This window comes from Lycorma delicatula, chromosome 2, assembly GCF_047948215.1.
Source record: "Lycorma delicatula isolate Av1 chromosome 2, ASM4794821v1, whole genome shotgun sequence".
NCBI lineage: Eukaryota > Metazoa > Arthropoda > Insecta > Hemiptera > Fulgoridae > Lycorma > Lycorma delicatula.
Genome location: NC_134456.1, coordinates 94,883,292 through 94,900,664, shown reverse-complemented (window position 1 = coordinate 94,900,664; position 17,373 = coordinate 94,883,292). Strand labels below are relative to the sequence as shown.

The 17,373-nt window shown below is 31.0% G+C and overlaps 1 protein-coding gene across 2 annotated transcripts in view; it reads right to left on the bottom strand.

Annotated features, from left to right (window-relative positions):
• Positions 1-663: 663 nt before the first annotated feature.
• The window catches only part of LOC142319017 (cyclin-dependent kinase 11B-like), a 56,216-nt gene continuing 39,506 nt past the window's right edge, over positions 664-17,373 (bottom strand). For both annotated transcript variants that reach the window (XM_075355821.1, XM_075355822.1), the window contains exons 11-13: positions 15,863-16,128; positions 2,649-2,838; positions 664-894 (exon numbers count right to left, since the gene is read on the bottom strand). In XM_075355821.1, coding sequence (XP_075211936.1) covers positions 805-894; positions 2,649-2,838; positions 15,863-16,128 — 546 coding nt within the window. In that variant the 3' untranslated portion in view covers positions 664-804. The remainder of the gene's footprint in view (positions 895-2,648; positions 2,839-15,862; positions 16,129-17,373) is intronic.

The following is a 17,373-nucleotide window of genomic DNA, read 5'->3' as shown; positions in this document are numbered from 1 at the left end:
AATCATTTTATCTATAATTTTAGTAATTATGCAACTAGGAGCAATTTTAAAATTTGTTAATGATCTTGTAGAGGATACCTTCTTAATTGAGAATTTAAATTAAGCCTAATGAATGGAGACAGAATTTGATAGGAATATCCTTATAAACATTATTTAAGTTGGTAATATACTGACAAGAAATTTTAAATAAATAAATCAGATAATCAGTACATCACTGTATTAACATTACACAAAATGTTATGGAAATTTTAAATATTAATTTTTTAAAATTTATAAAAACGTTTTATTGACTGAAAAAATATTTGTTCTAAGAATTTTAACTTATCAAAAAATGTAAATGTGAAAAGAAAACAAAATTTTTTAAAAACATTACTGAAGATGGGCTTAGGCTTGAAAGCGCTATGATGGAAAAAGAAAAGTTAAGGCAAGTATTCTTTATTTCTGTACTTGTGGAGTGGCTGAATAAGTTTATATTTTGTAATTATATATGTATATATATACGCGCACACACACATGTATTAAATTACTTCTCTTTTGAAAACCCTCCCTCGGAAAAACCTTTACATGCACAGCCGATGTACATAGGGTTTTCTTTGGTCATACAGATAGTAATCAGATGAAAACACTGAAGGCAAAAAAAAAAGTATAACTATAAAATATTACTGTATTAAAAAAAAAAACAAATATATATTTTTGGAAGGTAAAATCATACTAATTTACAATAAATTATATTATTTCATGATACTGAAGATAGATCTTATATAAATATACATTCAAGTTTCTGAATAAGAACAATTATTAAATTTAAAACTTTAAGCTAAAACCAGGACCCACAGGAGCTCTATTTCTCTCAGGTGCAGTTCCCATATGAAATCCTTCATCAGTGTCATCTCCCTAAAAAAAAAGAAAGAAAACCAACAAAACTGTTACTTTCCGCCTCACTAGAAAAAACAAATCATTAATATCATTAATTTAAATCAACTAAATGTTGGTATTTTGTTTTCATTATTTTCTCTATGCAATGTTAACAAAAAAAAAAAAAAAAAAAAAAAAGGCAATTTTTTTTTGTATTATATTTTTGTGAAATTTATAGTGTTTTATTATTTCATGTTTTGAATTAATACTGTCTACATATCTAATTCACAGTATTATCCTTTTACATGTGTATAACAACTATTATTTCTTTCTTAATGTTGTAAAAATATCTTTGATATTACATTAATTAATGATAATGAACTAATTCATTGTTGTCATTTATTATAACAAATATTAAATGTAAAATAATTTTCGTTTAGATGAGATGTGTAACAGTGCCTTCCACTATTAACACACCAATCCAAAAATTTTTTTCCCTGTTGAAATGCATTTTATGGAATAGCCTGTAGAATCTCCTATCCAGCTTGCTTTCATCTCTTTGATCATCTTAAAAAAAGCACCATTAAGATTATATCCCATGTGGACAAGTTTTATTTAGAAATAGGCAAGTATTTGAGCGAGGCAGTGAGAAAAAGAGGCCTGAAACACGAGCAACAAAACATGGATCCTGCACAATGATGACAGTCCTCCTTATTCAAGAGTTTTGACATAGCCTAAATGAATTAGTTAGGCTTAACCCCAGACCCTCTATTTGTCCATCATAAACCTACGGATTTTTCAGTTTCCAAAAATGAAAGTGACCCTGAAAGGATGACTTTTTAAAGTTGATAGAAGAGATTAAAGGAGACGCAATTAGAATTAAAAATCATGAACACTTTCATATGAATGACTAAGTCTTTGAAATGAAAAGCTCATACCGATTATGTTTCGCATGGTTCATACATTCTACTCATAAACTTCTTGTAACATTCTCATAGTTTTGGAAAATGTCTAGACAAATTTGAAATAATATTAAATACAAACAAATTGCTCTTCAAATATTATAATTTTCTTTATATCAGAAAATCTCTGCAAGCATAAAAACATAACCTCACTTTTATGTTTGCAGGTTGGAAATGAAACTACTATATACAGTAACATGACAACAGAACATTATTTATAAAGATTCACACCGCTATCAAATAAACATTGCTAGGAGAAACAAGACAGTCCAATTCTCAACAGTTGCTTTGCAAGGACTGTACCGAGTGGAAGGCAAATCAGTGTAGAATGACTTAACATGAATCCTGCTGCTGTGATAACTTGTTTATATTCAATAACCAATTATTGGCCAATGGTATTTTATAACAGCCAAATTTTTAATCTAAAACAGTTCTTTTAAGCTCTGGCTAGATAACTATATTTACAACACCTACAATTTAATGTTTATTAGCAGTGCAATGCTAAGTATTAGCAGCTGTTGCTGAAAAGCACTTCACCAATTTTGTTAAGTTAAATAAGATAAAATTCTGGTTGATCAAGAATTAATAAAAAAAAAAAATTATGAATGTAATTAATTTTACAATAAATTAAAAGAAATCTGTTAGTATAATAATAACAATAACGAAATAAAATAAATATATAACAATAACAATTAATTTCACAGAAATAATATTTTATATAAAATATCAATTCAAAAATGATTATTGATATAAAAAAAAATTTCTTCAGCCTCTAACTATACTTGAGAAGTTCTCATAAGAGATTTTTGGTTTTGTATCATATATACTTACCAGCTTCTTATAATCACGACCACCAGATGGAGGTTTAGGACTTGTATTAGCCTTACGGTGACCCAATTCTGATTTAGCTGGCCAAGTAGGGAACATAGCTGGATCGATTGCCAAGGGAAGTTCACTGAAATATTCATGTTTCCCAGCCTTTTCAGCAGTAATACGTTCTGTAGGATTATATGTAAGAAACCTGTAAAATGAAAATTGAATAAAATTTTATTAACAGCATTATCAATAATAAGTAATAGCTAAAATAAAACATTTAAATTGGTGTACATTCGTGTAAGATGCAGAATCTTAAGTGTTTTCATCTCCTTCAGGAGAAAATGCAAAGGCAATAAATGAAAAACCAAAACAAACTGCTGAAGTAGGATTCAAAATATAAGAAGCTGGTAAATCGATTTAGAAGACATACAAGCTATATTATTTTGTTCCATAATATTTTGCTAGCAAAATAATTATAAAATAATAAAATTAAGTTTAACTGATTCAAGGTTAATTAATAAAAAAGGAAAACAATTAGAGATCAATTAATGAAGGTATAGAAGCTACCCACTAGCCCAAATATATCCACTGCAAAAGAAATCTCTAAGATGGATGCCAGCAACAATAGAGATATTTTATTGTTACTGGTAACTTATAAAATATTGTTGAAAATACTATTTAATAGATTATAACCCCAAATAGATCACAAAATTGGGGGAATGCCAAAGAGAATTTCGAAAAGGACAATCATGTCCTGAACAAATACAAAGTCTGAAATTAATTAAAAATGTAATGTGACCAGGAGCAAACCAATCTTTGTATCTTTTATAGACTTCCGGAAAGCTTATGATTCTATAGACAGAGATGTTTTTCCAAACTTTGAGAGAATAAAGGGCTTACCAGAAAACTTTGAACCTCATTACACTTACTTTCACAAACACAGCCTCAAGTTCAACACAGTCACAAACAAAAGTTAAGTTTAAGGAGAAATAAGCGAACATTTTCTAGTCAAAACGGAGTTAAGATAGGGTGATGAACTATCACCAATCTTGTTTAATTTGGTTTTGGATAAAATAATGAAAACCTTTTGGCAGATGAATGATAAGGGTGCGAAGATTGGATCTAAAAATTGAAACATCAAAATAAGATGCCTAGCTTTGCCGATGACCTGGCATTTTTGGCTGAATTGAAAGAAGACACAGTAGCACAAATAGAACATTTAACAGAAATAGCCCAGAAAGCAGGCTTATAGGTATCCTTTATCAAAATGGAAATCATGACAAATGAAAAAATTATCATACAAAAGACAATAGAGACTAAGCATGTTAAAATAAAAGTCACCAACCACTTTAAATACTTAGGAGAGATTATAAGCAGGACAGAAATAAATAAAAAAATCAACTGAAGATAGAAGATCAAAACTGGAGAACCTTAGATCTCTCCAAGGCCATGAAACTGAGAGATTATACAACTGCAGTAAGACCAGTAATCCTGTGTGGGACTGAAACATAACACCTAGCTGATCTCTAAAAACTGCTCAAGATCGCAAGAAACATATTAAGGCGCATCTATGGATCGAGAGTTACAGTGGAAGGATATGGACTGAAATCTAACAAGAAGATCTACCAAAATAAAGAAGACCTAGAAACAGCGATAAGGAAAAGAGGGTTAAATTAATTGGGACATATGATTCCAGACAGACAGAATGAATCCAGATAGACTAAACAAACCTTTGACAAGCTGTGGAACATCAAAAGTAAGTCGAACTACCTTAAACAGATGGAAGAGGACTGTTACATTAGAAATAACTTCCAAAGAATAATTTACAATGCAAAGATTCTTGCGACAGGAAAAAAGTAAACAGGAAGGAAGTGGAGTGGACAGAGAGGAAAAGTGAAGCCATGGCGACAAAATGAGAAACACATGGAAAAAAGTAAAAGAGGATAGAAAGAAGTGGTACTTGTGTGGTCCTAAGTTGGCCTATTTGCATAAAAAGACGTAAAAAGGTTATATTGCTGATATTGGGGGGGGGGGGGATGCTCCTGCACTAGCCTTATATTTTTGGATTAGGGTATATATTATTTTATGCAAGAAGTATAATCAAACCTAATCAGAGTTCATGGCAATTGGAGCAAGTAATTCAGTAAATGAACTTGAAGGTAATTCAAACTTTTAGAATACACTGATCGTTTTTAAGTACTGCTAGTTATTATAACTACTATATATTTAAACCTTTATATCTATATTTAATATTTATTTTAACATTTTTATTAATTTTTGAGCACTGCAATAAATAATATTATAAAAACTTTTAATTCAGTATTCTGTGCACATGTGCAAGTAAGACACAGAATTTTCAATTTCTTCAGTTTGTCTTAACTAATGTTGTACCTCTTAGCTTCATCTGGGTCCCCTAAATGAGGAGTTGCAATTCATCAAACTTAGTTAAAGTCTAGACCAAGGCAACTTGAAAACCAATATTACACTGATGGACCGGAGTTGAACATATAAGTGGTTGAAACAGGTTTAAAATATGCGTGCGTGTATGTGTGTGTGTGTATACATATAATTTTTATTAAAACCAATTCTTTTAAGAATCATACTTCTCTGTACTGTATACAATATATTTATTTTATTAGATCAACCAAAGTATGGATTATGCAGGAATGCTTTTGTGAATTACTCGCATCATCAGTGCATTCATTACATATTCATCTCAAATTACACTACAAATTTCATAAAATATAATAACTTATCATGCAATTATTCATTTGATTTAAAATGTAAACCTTTAATTTCTTTATTTTAAGAATTTAAACTTTTATTCAGTTAAATTGTGGAAATTTTTACATCTGTAAAAATGTGACGTCAAGGCATAAAATCAAATTAAAATTAAAAATAAAAAAAAAATAAAAATTAAAAAAAAAATATAGTTTTAAGCAAAGAAAATATGCATGTTGTCCATTTAACTGAATTTACTTTACTATAATGATTGAAATATATTAAATCAGACATCATTATCAAAATAGATAGTGGTGCCATCTGTTGCAATTTTAAAAATATTGTCATCCTCATATTTGTCTGAAGGTTGATTATATTAAATTTATTTTTATGTTTATATATATATATATAGTTATCTTTCTAAAATGTTTAATCCCTTACTATTTGCATTCGTATTATATTTTTTAATTTCCAGTATTTTTTTTAATTTGTCCTAACATCAGATATCGTATGTTTATTCATAATCAGATGATCAGATACATTAGAGAAACCCAGCTTACCTTTTTTATAACTTCTAAAATGTTCCAAGAATCTAGCCTTAAAGGATCTAGTGGTCTTTCCTATATAAATATGATCACAATCATTACATTCAATTTTATAAATACCACTCAAATTATATAAATCAGATGAATCATTATGTTTATTACATATTAGGTGTTTTATTATGTGGTTATTTGTCTGGTACATGGGTTTAAAATAATTATTATTATTATCATAAACCTTTGTAATATGTTCAATTATTTCATCAGTATATACATATTTTAAATATACATTGTCAACTTTTTGTGTGTTGTTTAATGTTATTAAATGTGTATCAATTTCTAATTTGTTTATTATATATATTATCTACTAAAGAATTATAACCATTATATAAGGCAATTTGTTTAATAATACCTTTTTTTTTTTCTTGTTTAGCCTCCGGTAACTACCGTTTAGATAATTCTTCAGAGGATTAATGAGGATGATATGTATGAGTGTAAATGAAGTGTAGTCTTGTACATTCTCAGTTCGACCATTCCTGAGATGTGTGGTTAATTGAAACCCAACCACCAAAGAACACCGTTATGCACGATCTAGTATTCAAATCCATGTAAAAATATCTGGCTTTACTAGGACTTGAACGCTGTAACTCTCGACTTCCAAATCAGCTGATTTGGGAAGACGCGTTAACCACTAGACCAACCCAGTGTGTAGTTTAATAATACCTATTCTTTGTTTAATTTACCTTTACTTTCATAATGCTATGTATAATTAAGTACTCTATTTTTCATGTTTGTGCAAGTACTAATTTTATATGACCACAGGTGATTTGAAGATCTATGTAAAGGAAAACTCATTGGTAGAGTTTTTCCTGGGTGTAATATTTGTCATCAAATTTAAAATAATTATGTTTGCATATATTCTTATAATAACAATAATATTTTCAATTCCTTTGTCATCCATTGTATCTGAGGCTTATTTACAAGAGTTTAAAAGTAAAGTTGTTTATGGGATAACTCATACGCACAATATTTTATTCTGAACTAGAAGATATGTTGACAATATTTTTATAGTCCATAATCCAGTTATATGTAACAAGCATTTAATCATTTTGAAAAAATTAAATTTTTACTATAGTAGATTGAAGTTTACCTTTGAAATTTATAATAAAAAATATATTATTTAGATGTTAATATTGAAATTAATAATAAAAATAATCAATGTATAAGTTCATTGTATAGGAAACCCACATCTAACAAAACCAGTATACATAAATCTTCAAATCACCCATGGTCTCAGTATTTTATCAATTATTTTAGAGACAATGGAAGAAGGAGCAGTTTTGAAGTTAATTAAAGGTCGCATAGGCATACCCAGTTTGTGTATTTTTGGTAGTCCAGTTAATATAGGTGAACTTGGTTCATAAGGTTCATCACCTAGTGTGATATGTTAAGTTATTTTTATAATTGAAAATGTTGTGGTATTTATTATAAAACTTTTAGTAATTCTTAGAAATTTTTTATTAGGGTCCTTTTTTCCCTTGAAATCAAGATTTAGATTTTAAATAAAATGAATAAATGCATGATAAGTTATTTTATCTTATGAAGTTTGTAATGTAATTTGAGATGAATATGTAACGAAGCTGATGATGCAAGTAAATCACAAAAGCGCTCCTGCACATTTAGTGGAATAAGGTAAGTCATCCTACATTACTTTGGTTGATCTAATAAAATAGATAAGTATAATATATATATAAATATATATATATAAATAAACACACATATTCCCTATACATGTTTAATTTCAGCCATTCTGCCAAGAACAGAACTAAAGAAACATTCTTACCTTTATTTCCTTAACAATATAGCACTTTCAGGCATAAACCCATCCTCAGTAATGTTTTCTGATTTACTTTATAAAAAACTATACTTACAATATATAAAAAACTTTAATCATTTACATAATATACGTTTGTTCAGTAAAAAAAAACATTTTTTTTTTAATTTTTGTTTTGATGTTGTTTTATATAATGTTAATACAGTACTGGAATCATTTATTTAATTTTATTAAAATCTTATCAAATGTATTACCGGCTTAAATCATTTTTATAAGAATGTCCCCAACAAATTCTGTCTGCAGATTCATGATGCTAAATTCATGTTTATATTGTATATAAGATTTTTCTAAAATTTCTAATTTTTTATTATTATTTTCGTGTTCAATATTTACTTTTTCAATTACTTCTAAATTATTTTCCAAACAAGTTATATTATGCTTATTGGTTGTTAAATGGTCAGCTACATTTGAAAAAGTTATTTTTTATTTTTAATCAATTTAAAAGTATCCTTAAAAGACCTGTTTGTTTTTCCAATATATATTTTTTTCACAACTATTGCATTTAATTTTATAAATACCAGAAAAATCATATTTAATTTTTGTTTTATTATTATAATATTTTTAATATTTTATTCCATAGTTATTTGGTTTCTAAGTAGGTTTAAATTTTTTATCATTATATGCATTAATAAATTTTTCTATAACTTCATTAGTGTTGGAGTCACTAATATAAATATTTTCTTTGCATTTGTTTTCATTTATGGGTTTTAATGTAGTGATGTTTGTATTATTTAAGTATTTTTAATTATACTTTTTATATATATTATCTATCAATGAGGTATTACCATATCCATTTTTTGTATAGCAATATTATTTATACTATTTATTTCATTATGCAGTTCTATTTTATCATTTGTGTATTTTACTGCTCTATTTATCATATTTTTAAAAATATTTATAAATTAAAATCATTTAAAAATATTGATTACAAATATGATTTATTTTAATGTTTTTAAATTAATTTTTTTTTTGACTGAACAAACATATGTTAAGTAAATGTTTAAAGCTTTTTATATTTTGCTAAATAACCAAAATTATAAAAAGTACTAAAGTGTAGTGTTGCATGGTAGTTATATGTGTAAATGAAAATAAAACTAAATCATAAAACATTACTGGAGATCAGCTTATGCCTGAAAGCTCTATAATCTAAAGGAAATAAAGGCAAGAATGTTTCTTTAATTCTATACTTGGTGGATTGGCTGAAATTCAATAGACAAACGTAAAATTAATAAACAGAGCAATTATGGACTATAAAAAAAACTTATATATATATAATGCTAAAAAGGTTCCATAATATTTTGTGTGAAAAATAATTACAAAATGATTTTTAATAATAATCATTTAGTCAAAAATAATTATAACAATTAATAAAAAGGATAAACTTGACCATCAGGTAATAAAGGAAAGTCATAGTACTTCAGTAAGTACTGACTAACTGATTCATCAGTATCCAGCAAAAACTATTGAAGATAAATTAATGGAAATTTGTATACATGTTCTTCTTCCAGTGTAAGTGCACACTAAGAAAGGATATTTTGAAATTCCGAGTTTAAAGGTTAAAATTGAGCAACAATGAAATTTACTATATATATATTTTTTAATTTCTCAGTAACAAATGAAGTTAACAACTTGATTTTTAGTGTGTGTGTAATTTTCATGTAAACATTTAAAAACAAATTTCTAGAATTTTCAAAATTTGACCTTGAAAGGGGGTGAAGAAGGTAAAAAAAATTTGAACAATGATAGCAAATTTATCTCAATTTTGATCATACAAAATGAGATATTCACTGGATTGGAGCTTGGAAATATACTTCAGATAAATATCAAAAACCATTTTAAGGTTTTTTGAATTTTAATTCTTTAAAGGATATGATAGTGTACAGTGTGGTGGCTTACCAACACAGCCACTGCCATGGTTACTGTCTGTGCAGCTCAACTGGCTGCCACTGGCCTCTAGTTACTTGACATAAAATTAAAAAAAAAAAAAAAAACTGATGGTGATGGGAAGCGCAAATAACAATGGGTATACTAGCTTCTTTATATGAGAGAGTCATATACCTCTGAACTTGGGTGAGTTTTTATTGCAGCACATGTTATTTCATGTAAGAGTAAAAGTCAAGGCTATTCAATATTCATGTTAATTAGCAGAAGTAATTCAGTTAATGAACTTTTAGAATACCCTGATCTCCTCTTATAAGACTTGTTAAAAGATCTGTTAACTAATCTGCTAGTTACTAGCAATGGCTATTTCTTTATAACTTTTTTAATACAAGTATTTATTTTAACATGTTTATTAATTTTTTATAGGTCTGTACATTTCAACATACACAACACTGTAAATCATTTCTTTGGGCTTAATCCTGTTTTGTACAAGGGTAAGTCAAAAGGTAAAGGGTAATTTTGATTTTCCTCCCAATCACAAGTATGGCAACAATGATTGTTCTGCTATAGTTCATAACCTCTATCAGCTGTTCATTGAAAGTATTGTTTCATTGATAACTACTTGCGATCATGTTCAAAAGTCTGTTTAAAATGAGTGCTCCTTTGTATGATTGCACTATGGAAGAAATGTGAGCAGTGATAAGTTTCCTCAGTTCAGAAGGGGTGAAATCAGCAGAGCTTATTTGTCAAATGTAGCAGTAATATGGAGAGAATTATTTGACTGGAAGCAACATCACTTTAAAAATGGTAGGTGTTTTCTCTGTGAAGAAAGCAGCAAGGTAGGCCTTCCACTTCAAAGAGACTAACGACAATATTGATGCGATTAAGCAAATGCTTCTCGGTAATCGACGAATACAGTTGATGAGATTGCAAGTGAGCTGAATATAAGCCATGTGTCAGGATTTTCATTTGTCCATGATTCTTTAAACTTTTGAAAAGTTTGTGCTTGCTGGGTGGTTCCATGTCAATTGACCAGCATCCATAAAAAGAATCATTTGAAAATCTCCCAGAAGCTTTTGAAACGTTATGAAGATGACTCATTCCTTTGGCGAATAATAACTGTTGATGAGACGTCGGTCCATCACTTTGAACCCAAGAGTAAGCGACAAAGTTTAGTCTGGAAACATCTTTCATCTCCCGCAGCAAAAAAGTTCAAAACTCAGATGTCTGCAGGAAAGGCGATGAGACGATATTCTGGGATATGGAAAATTCACTTTTGGTATACTTCACACCTAAGGTCAATCAGTAAACAGTGACAACTACTGTGAGCTACTACATTTACTGAAGCAAAAAACGAAATCCAAAAGATGTGGTAAACTTTCTAAAGGCGTGATTTTGCTTCAGGATAATGCTCAGCCTCCTATGGTCAAAAACATCCTTTGCCTTCAAGATCTTGGTTTTAAGCTGCTGGACTACCCTCCATACAGTCTGGACCTGGCTCCAAGTGATTTTCATCTTTTTGGTCCATTAAGATAAGAGTTGCAAGGACATCATTATTGATCTGACAAAGAGGCCATAGAAATGGTGAAAAATTTTCTGCATACTAGACCGTAAACTTTCTTTTAGGAAGGAATTCAAAAGCTCGTTAAAAGATGGACTAAGTGCATAGAAGTAGGAGGGAATTATGTTGAAAAATAATGCATGTATTATTTATGCAAGTACAAATAAAAGTATGATTTTTTGAGTTTCACTTTACTTTTTGACTTGACCTAATATTATTACATTAACAATCATTATTGTGAATTCATAACAAAGAGTTTTAAAAGAAAAATCTAGAACACTTTAAAAAAATACCTTATTATTATTATTATTATTACTTCTTAATTATTAATTAATTTCTAACAAATTATCAATAATGCTTAGCATTTTTCACTACATATGCTAAGTTAACATAATTTATTTATTTCATATTTTAGCAGTTTTATGGCATTTTTTTTTCAATTATTAAAAATGGAATTTTTCTATCATTTTAGTCTTACACTTGATTTTCAAAAAGCTGATATTTATATATTTTATGTATTTTAGCAAACTTTACATTAGTGCATTTGAACAAACTTGAAAGCTTTCACCATTATTAAATAATGATTTTATTTAAAAATTTTAATTTTGACGGCCATTTTACAGTGAACCTGACAGCTAATTGCAGGCATTCGTGTATTTTTGTATCCTCTAACGATGCTTAATTTGAATCTGAAATTAAAATCAAAACCATGTATCTTTTTTTAAAACTTGGAACATTTTGTTAATGTACTTAATAAAATAAATTCAAATAAGATGAAGGCAAAAAACTGTTTTTGATCTAAAGGGAAGCTGTGTTCCCCAGAATATTTCTGCATGTTACATATTATAAGCTTGGATTTGCACCAAATCCAAGAAATCACAAGTTTTATTAAAAACAGAAAAGATTTTCAAGAATGATTTCTGAAGGTAGACTTTCAATTTTATATACATATACATACACACATTGTTTAAAACCTTTGTCTATAGAAAAGATGCTTGAATATGCATCATATATGAAATTATACAAAAGTAATTACAAGTTAAATGCATTAAATTGTTGAGGGTGGTCAGATAAGTTTAAAGCCCTACCATGTTAACAACACAGACAGAAAATTAAAAAAAAAAACATTTTGCTGGAACTTCAGGAACACTGCTCCGTAAGAAATTATAATTCCACTTTCCCAAAATGCCAATAATACTGTCAACTGAAAGAAAGAAATTTCATCCATAACACAGATGACATACATCAAAGCAACATTAGAGCTGTTGTGGAATCACGATATTTCTGAAGGTAGATTTTCAATTTTATATAAAATACATACAAACATTATTTTGAAAAACTATAAAGAACAAATGTGATAAAAGGAAGGCTGATAGAAAATAGTGGAAAGGAATAATGAATGGGCAAATAAAACAAAAAAAAGGTGCCTAGGTGAGACTATCCAGCTTTCAGTACAAAACAAGTGTGACCGGATTATTTTTGAGATGTTGTACAGCTAATAAAAATTTGGCATAGATGTTAACAACAAAATATATATGTAAACCCTTTACATGATTCTTTCCGACTGACCGACAGCCTGGTTGGAGACCCGAACAGGAAAGCGGTTACCACAGCCATTTTTCTCGATGTGGCTAAAGCCTTCAATAAAGTTTGGCATAGTGGCCTGCTGTATAAACTTGCCCACCTGACAATCCCCGGTCGCTATGTCAAGTTGCTGCAGGTCTTATTTACTGGAACGACGAATTTGTTGTATGGGTAGGGGGATCAGTGTCCTCCACCAAAGAAATAGCCGCTGGAGTTCCAAAGGAGCAGTACTTTTGCTGTTTCTATACACGGCCTACACAAATGATATGCCACTGTCAGGAGTTAATACAGCTCTGTACACTCATGACACAGCATATTACTATGAATCCAGAAATATAGATTACGCGATCAAGAAGCTCCAACAGCAACTTTAATTAATGGAACCGTGGCTTGATATGTGGAGGATGAGTAAACTGTGACAAATCAGTGGCCATGTTATTCACATATAAAACACACACTCCAGCAAGACAACTGGAAATCCCAGGGGAAAAAATCCCAGTGGGAAGAAAGTTAAATATCTGGGTTTGGTCCTGGATAAATGGCAACCTTAGGGGAACATGTGAAATATGTGACTCAGAGGAAAAAGGCTGCCAGGACCTTTTTATACCCAGTACTTAACTGCACCAGCCCCTATCTGCTGACGACTAAATTACTCATATATCGGCTGTATGTCCTGCCAATACTGACATACACTTACCCGGCATAAGGAACTTTGTTGTGCTCCACACACCAGAAAAAGCTGGAGGCTGTCTAAAACGTGATGTTGCAGACCATGTTTGGAACACGGTGGTTTGTTAGAAACACCATACTTCATTGCGATGCAAGACTAAAGACCGTATCAGAGGTGGGTGTGGTGCAGGCACACAGAATGTTTGAGAGAGGGGTCGTGTCTGAACATCGCCATCTCAGGGACATCTACCGCAAGGATCCTACACCACAGGGTGTATGGAAAAGGCCTCACGCAGTGTTGGACGAACCACCGTGAAAAGGCAGGACAAGTGATCGTGTAATGACAAACCAGACTTAGGAGCCTCTATATTGGGTGATCTGCAAAAGGAACCATACGACACACATTGTCCCCTAAAAGGACCGTTTTCATAAAACCAACACATTGTTTTTTGTTAAACACCCCCCCTCCCGTTACTTGACTGTATTTGTGAAGGGCAAAATCAATCTGCATTCAAAATTGCCCATAAAGGACATTTATTTAAAAGTAAGTACAAAAAGTTTTTTTTTCTTTTCAGATAAGCTGCGGTGAAGAATTACAGTCAGGGCTTCGGAAGTTAAACCGCCTTGTAAAATAAAAGAAGAACCTCGACTCAAGTTTGGACTGAAAAGGGCCATAATTAGTAAATATTGATCCATGATCACATCCTGGCCCTGAAAAGGACTACAATACTCAAAAAATTATTGATTTTGCTGTTTTTTTTCAAAGCCACATGTGAGGATACAAAAATTTGCAAAAAAAGGAAAAATGGGAAAAGGAAGAAAGAAAAAATTTTTTTTTTTTGGTCAGGGTTAACAAAGTAACCCTGACCAAACCTTGGCCCTGAAAAAGGTTATAAGTAAGTATCCCCATCGCCATATTGGACTATGCACAATTATAAATATATCTTCCATCTGTCATCAATTGCATCTTGTACACCACAAATTACTATACGTATGAGGTGCCCCCTCCTAACTTAGGGAAACGTTTCTTTGTCTTTGTTTCTGTTTGTTTCAGGTTTCACAGTTAGTGCAGGCAGTTGACAGTGGCACGGTTCCCCCAACCCCTTCTCGGACACACACGGGTCTGGATGATTTAAAATTGAAGATCTTTTTAAAAAGAAAAATAATTTTTGCTGAATCAATGGCCTTCAAATAATTAAAAGGCTATCGCCGTTCCCAACCCATGAATGCACAATTATATCATATTGTAAATTCCACAGTTCCCTTTCACTTCATCAAGATTATGACTGAGAAGAGGAGACGCCCAGCAGCCATCAGCCAAAATAATGAACAATAAAAAGGCCTGCATTTTCCCCCATGCTGCCTGCCCTTCTCAGGGCCATGGGACATTATGAGGTTAGCGGTTTGTAATTCAATTACAGCTAGTTCATGGAAAGGCAGACCAAAGAAGAAAGAAGAATGAAGACCATAATGTGACCCACCGCCTTGGACTGAAGTCCGGCCGACCGAGCCCAGAACAGAAGCAGCACGAAGGGCAGCCAGAATGAAGAAGTTCCCCAACTTCTCCTTACCATTTACCCACCTTCCTTTCCAAACTTACAATTTTACTTCAGTCAGCACATACGACTTCCTCCGAAGAAGGAAACGCATTGCTTCCTCCAAAAACTAGGGCCCCAGAAGGTGTATTCCTGCTAAACCAAAAGGCGCTAGCACTGAAGGACTAAAGGAGAATTATGCCGATAGTACCAGGCACGTAAGCGCTTAGTCTCCCATGATCAGCCCCGTTAATTATTCAAATTGGTCTAAAGGACCAGAACGCAAAAACCAAATATGTCCATAAACGCCATTAAATAAATACTGACCCGGCTGATAAAAGGAAGACACAGCAGCCCAGGTTCTGTGATTAGTAGGGAGAAAATAATAAACTCCTGCTAGCCTTGCGTTCAGTTCTGTTCTGTACAGGATTCCTTAAAATATCTTTACAAGTACTACGCTAGAAAGGTAGTAATGTAATTCTAGTTAATATTTCAAAAGAGCTGGAACTATTTAACAAAAGCACTGTGTGAAGAAACAGTTGTAACATTAGACTGCTACTCATATGTTCTGTTTACAAATCAAATTTGACAATGACCTCTAAACAAATTGCCTATTGTTTATAAGAACATTTCTTGTTCAAAGAACAAGTGCTTCAGTTAATACATATAAAGGGTCATAAAATCTGAAAATAACTGCTGTATTCACATGGCACTTTCCTTTTTAATGATATACCTGTGGACAAGGATTAAGAATTATATAAACCATTATGCTAATTATGAAAATTAATCTATACTTACAAGACTATCATAAAAAAAATAAAGTAAGAAAAAACATTAAATACCTGTTTAAAAGATTGAGTCCTGTGTCTGTGAGCATACCACCAAATCTACTACGTAACTGAGACACAGGAAATTCAGCAAATGTCATTTTTTGTACGTTTGGAAGTTTTGAATATCCTGGCCATATTCGTTCATTTGGTGTTCCAAGTGTTTTAAAAATACGATTTAGTTGATCAATTTCAGACTTTCCTGGAAATAGTGGTTCCATTGATAAGAGTTCCGCAAATATACAACCAACAGACCACATATCGACTGGTGTTGAATATTCCTGTAAAAGAAAGTGAATAATTAACTAACAAATGCTAACGCTTCATTTTATTTTTATTAAGTTAAGTATTCTTGTGTACAATTTTCTTGAACAAGGCTCACAAAACAACTTATTGGTAAGGGTTATATCTGCCCTCACAGTTGGTTGCAGATAACAAACCAGGCCTGGGAGCCTCTATACTGGGTGACCTGCAAAGGGAATCATTTGACACACCTCATCCCCAAAAACAGCTATTTTCATAAAACCAACACATTGTTTTTCAATGGTCAACACAATAAAAAAAAAATTATTTGAAACTGAGATAAAAGTAGGTGAAAACGCTTCAGCGATATAATTGCCTGAACACGACATGTGTGTTTTAATAACCTAAATTTAAAAAAATTCACAATTAAAAATTAAATAAAAATGCCTGGGCAACAAAACATGAAATATAAATACAAAACCTAATAGAATAACAAAAATTAAAATAAAAACAAAGTAGAAATTTAAAAACAAACTAAAATATTATAAACAAAGATAAAACAAAAAACTTAAATGAAAATATTAAGACGAGACATAAAGCTACTGTAAAAAAATCCAAAAACACTATTAAAAAGTATGTAGAACATTGGCACTTCGGAATAACAAAAACACCCGGTCCAAAACTTCTGTATTATTGCCTCTGATTTGACAAAAATTCTTGAGCAATTTAAATTTATGACAAAAGGCTACAAAACATATGCATTCCACAAGAATGTGCTGCACAGTCAAGCAGCAGTTGCATTGCATGTATACTGGTACGTTTACTGCTGACATCAGATACTCGTGAGTTGCTCTTGTATGTCCTATCCGCAATTGACAGAGAACCACTTCCTCACAATAAATTTTCCTGTATGAGGAGTCCCATGGCAAACACAGTACCTTTAATGCGCTGGAGTTTGTTATCTACTGAAGACGTCCAGTCATCTTGCCACTTTGTGCGAAGAGTGAGTTTTACACAGTTAATAAAGTCAGATGTAGTAACATGGGTAGTGAAGGATGGTTAACTACATGTGTCTTTAATAGTGGAATCTGCACGTTCAATACTCAGAATCTCCACGTGGCTAGGGATCCAGCAGTTTAAAGGGAACCCAAAGTTAAAGGGAAAAAGTCCAAATGAGAATATAAAAAATGAATTTTCAATGACATTCTGCGGCCTAAATTTTTGTAGTTCATTAAGAGTTCACTTATAACTCTTATAAGTGATAAGAGTTATAAGTGAAAAGA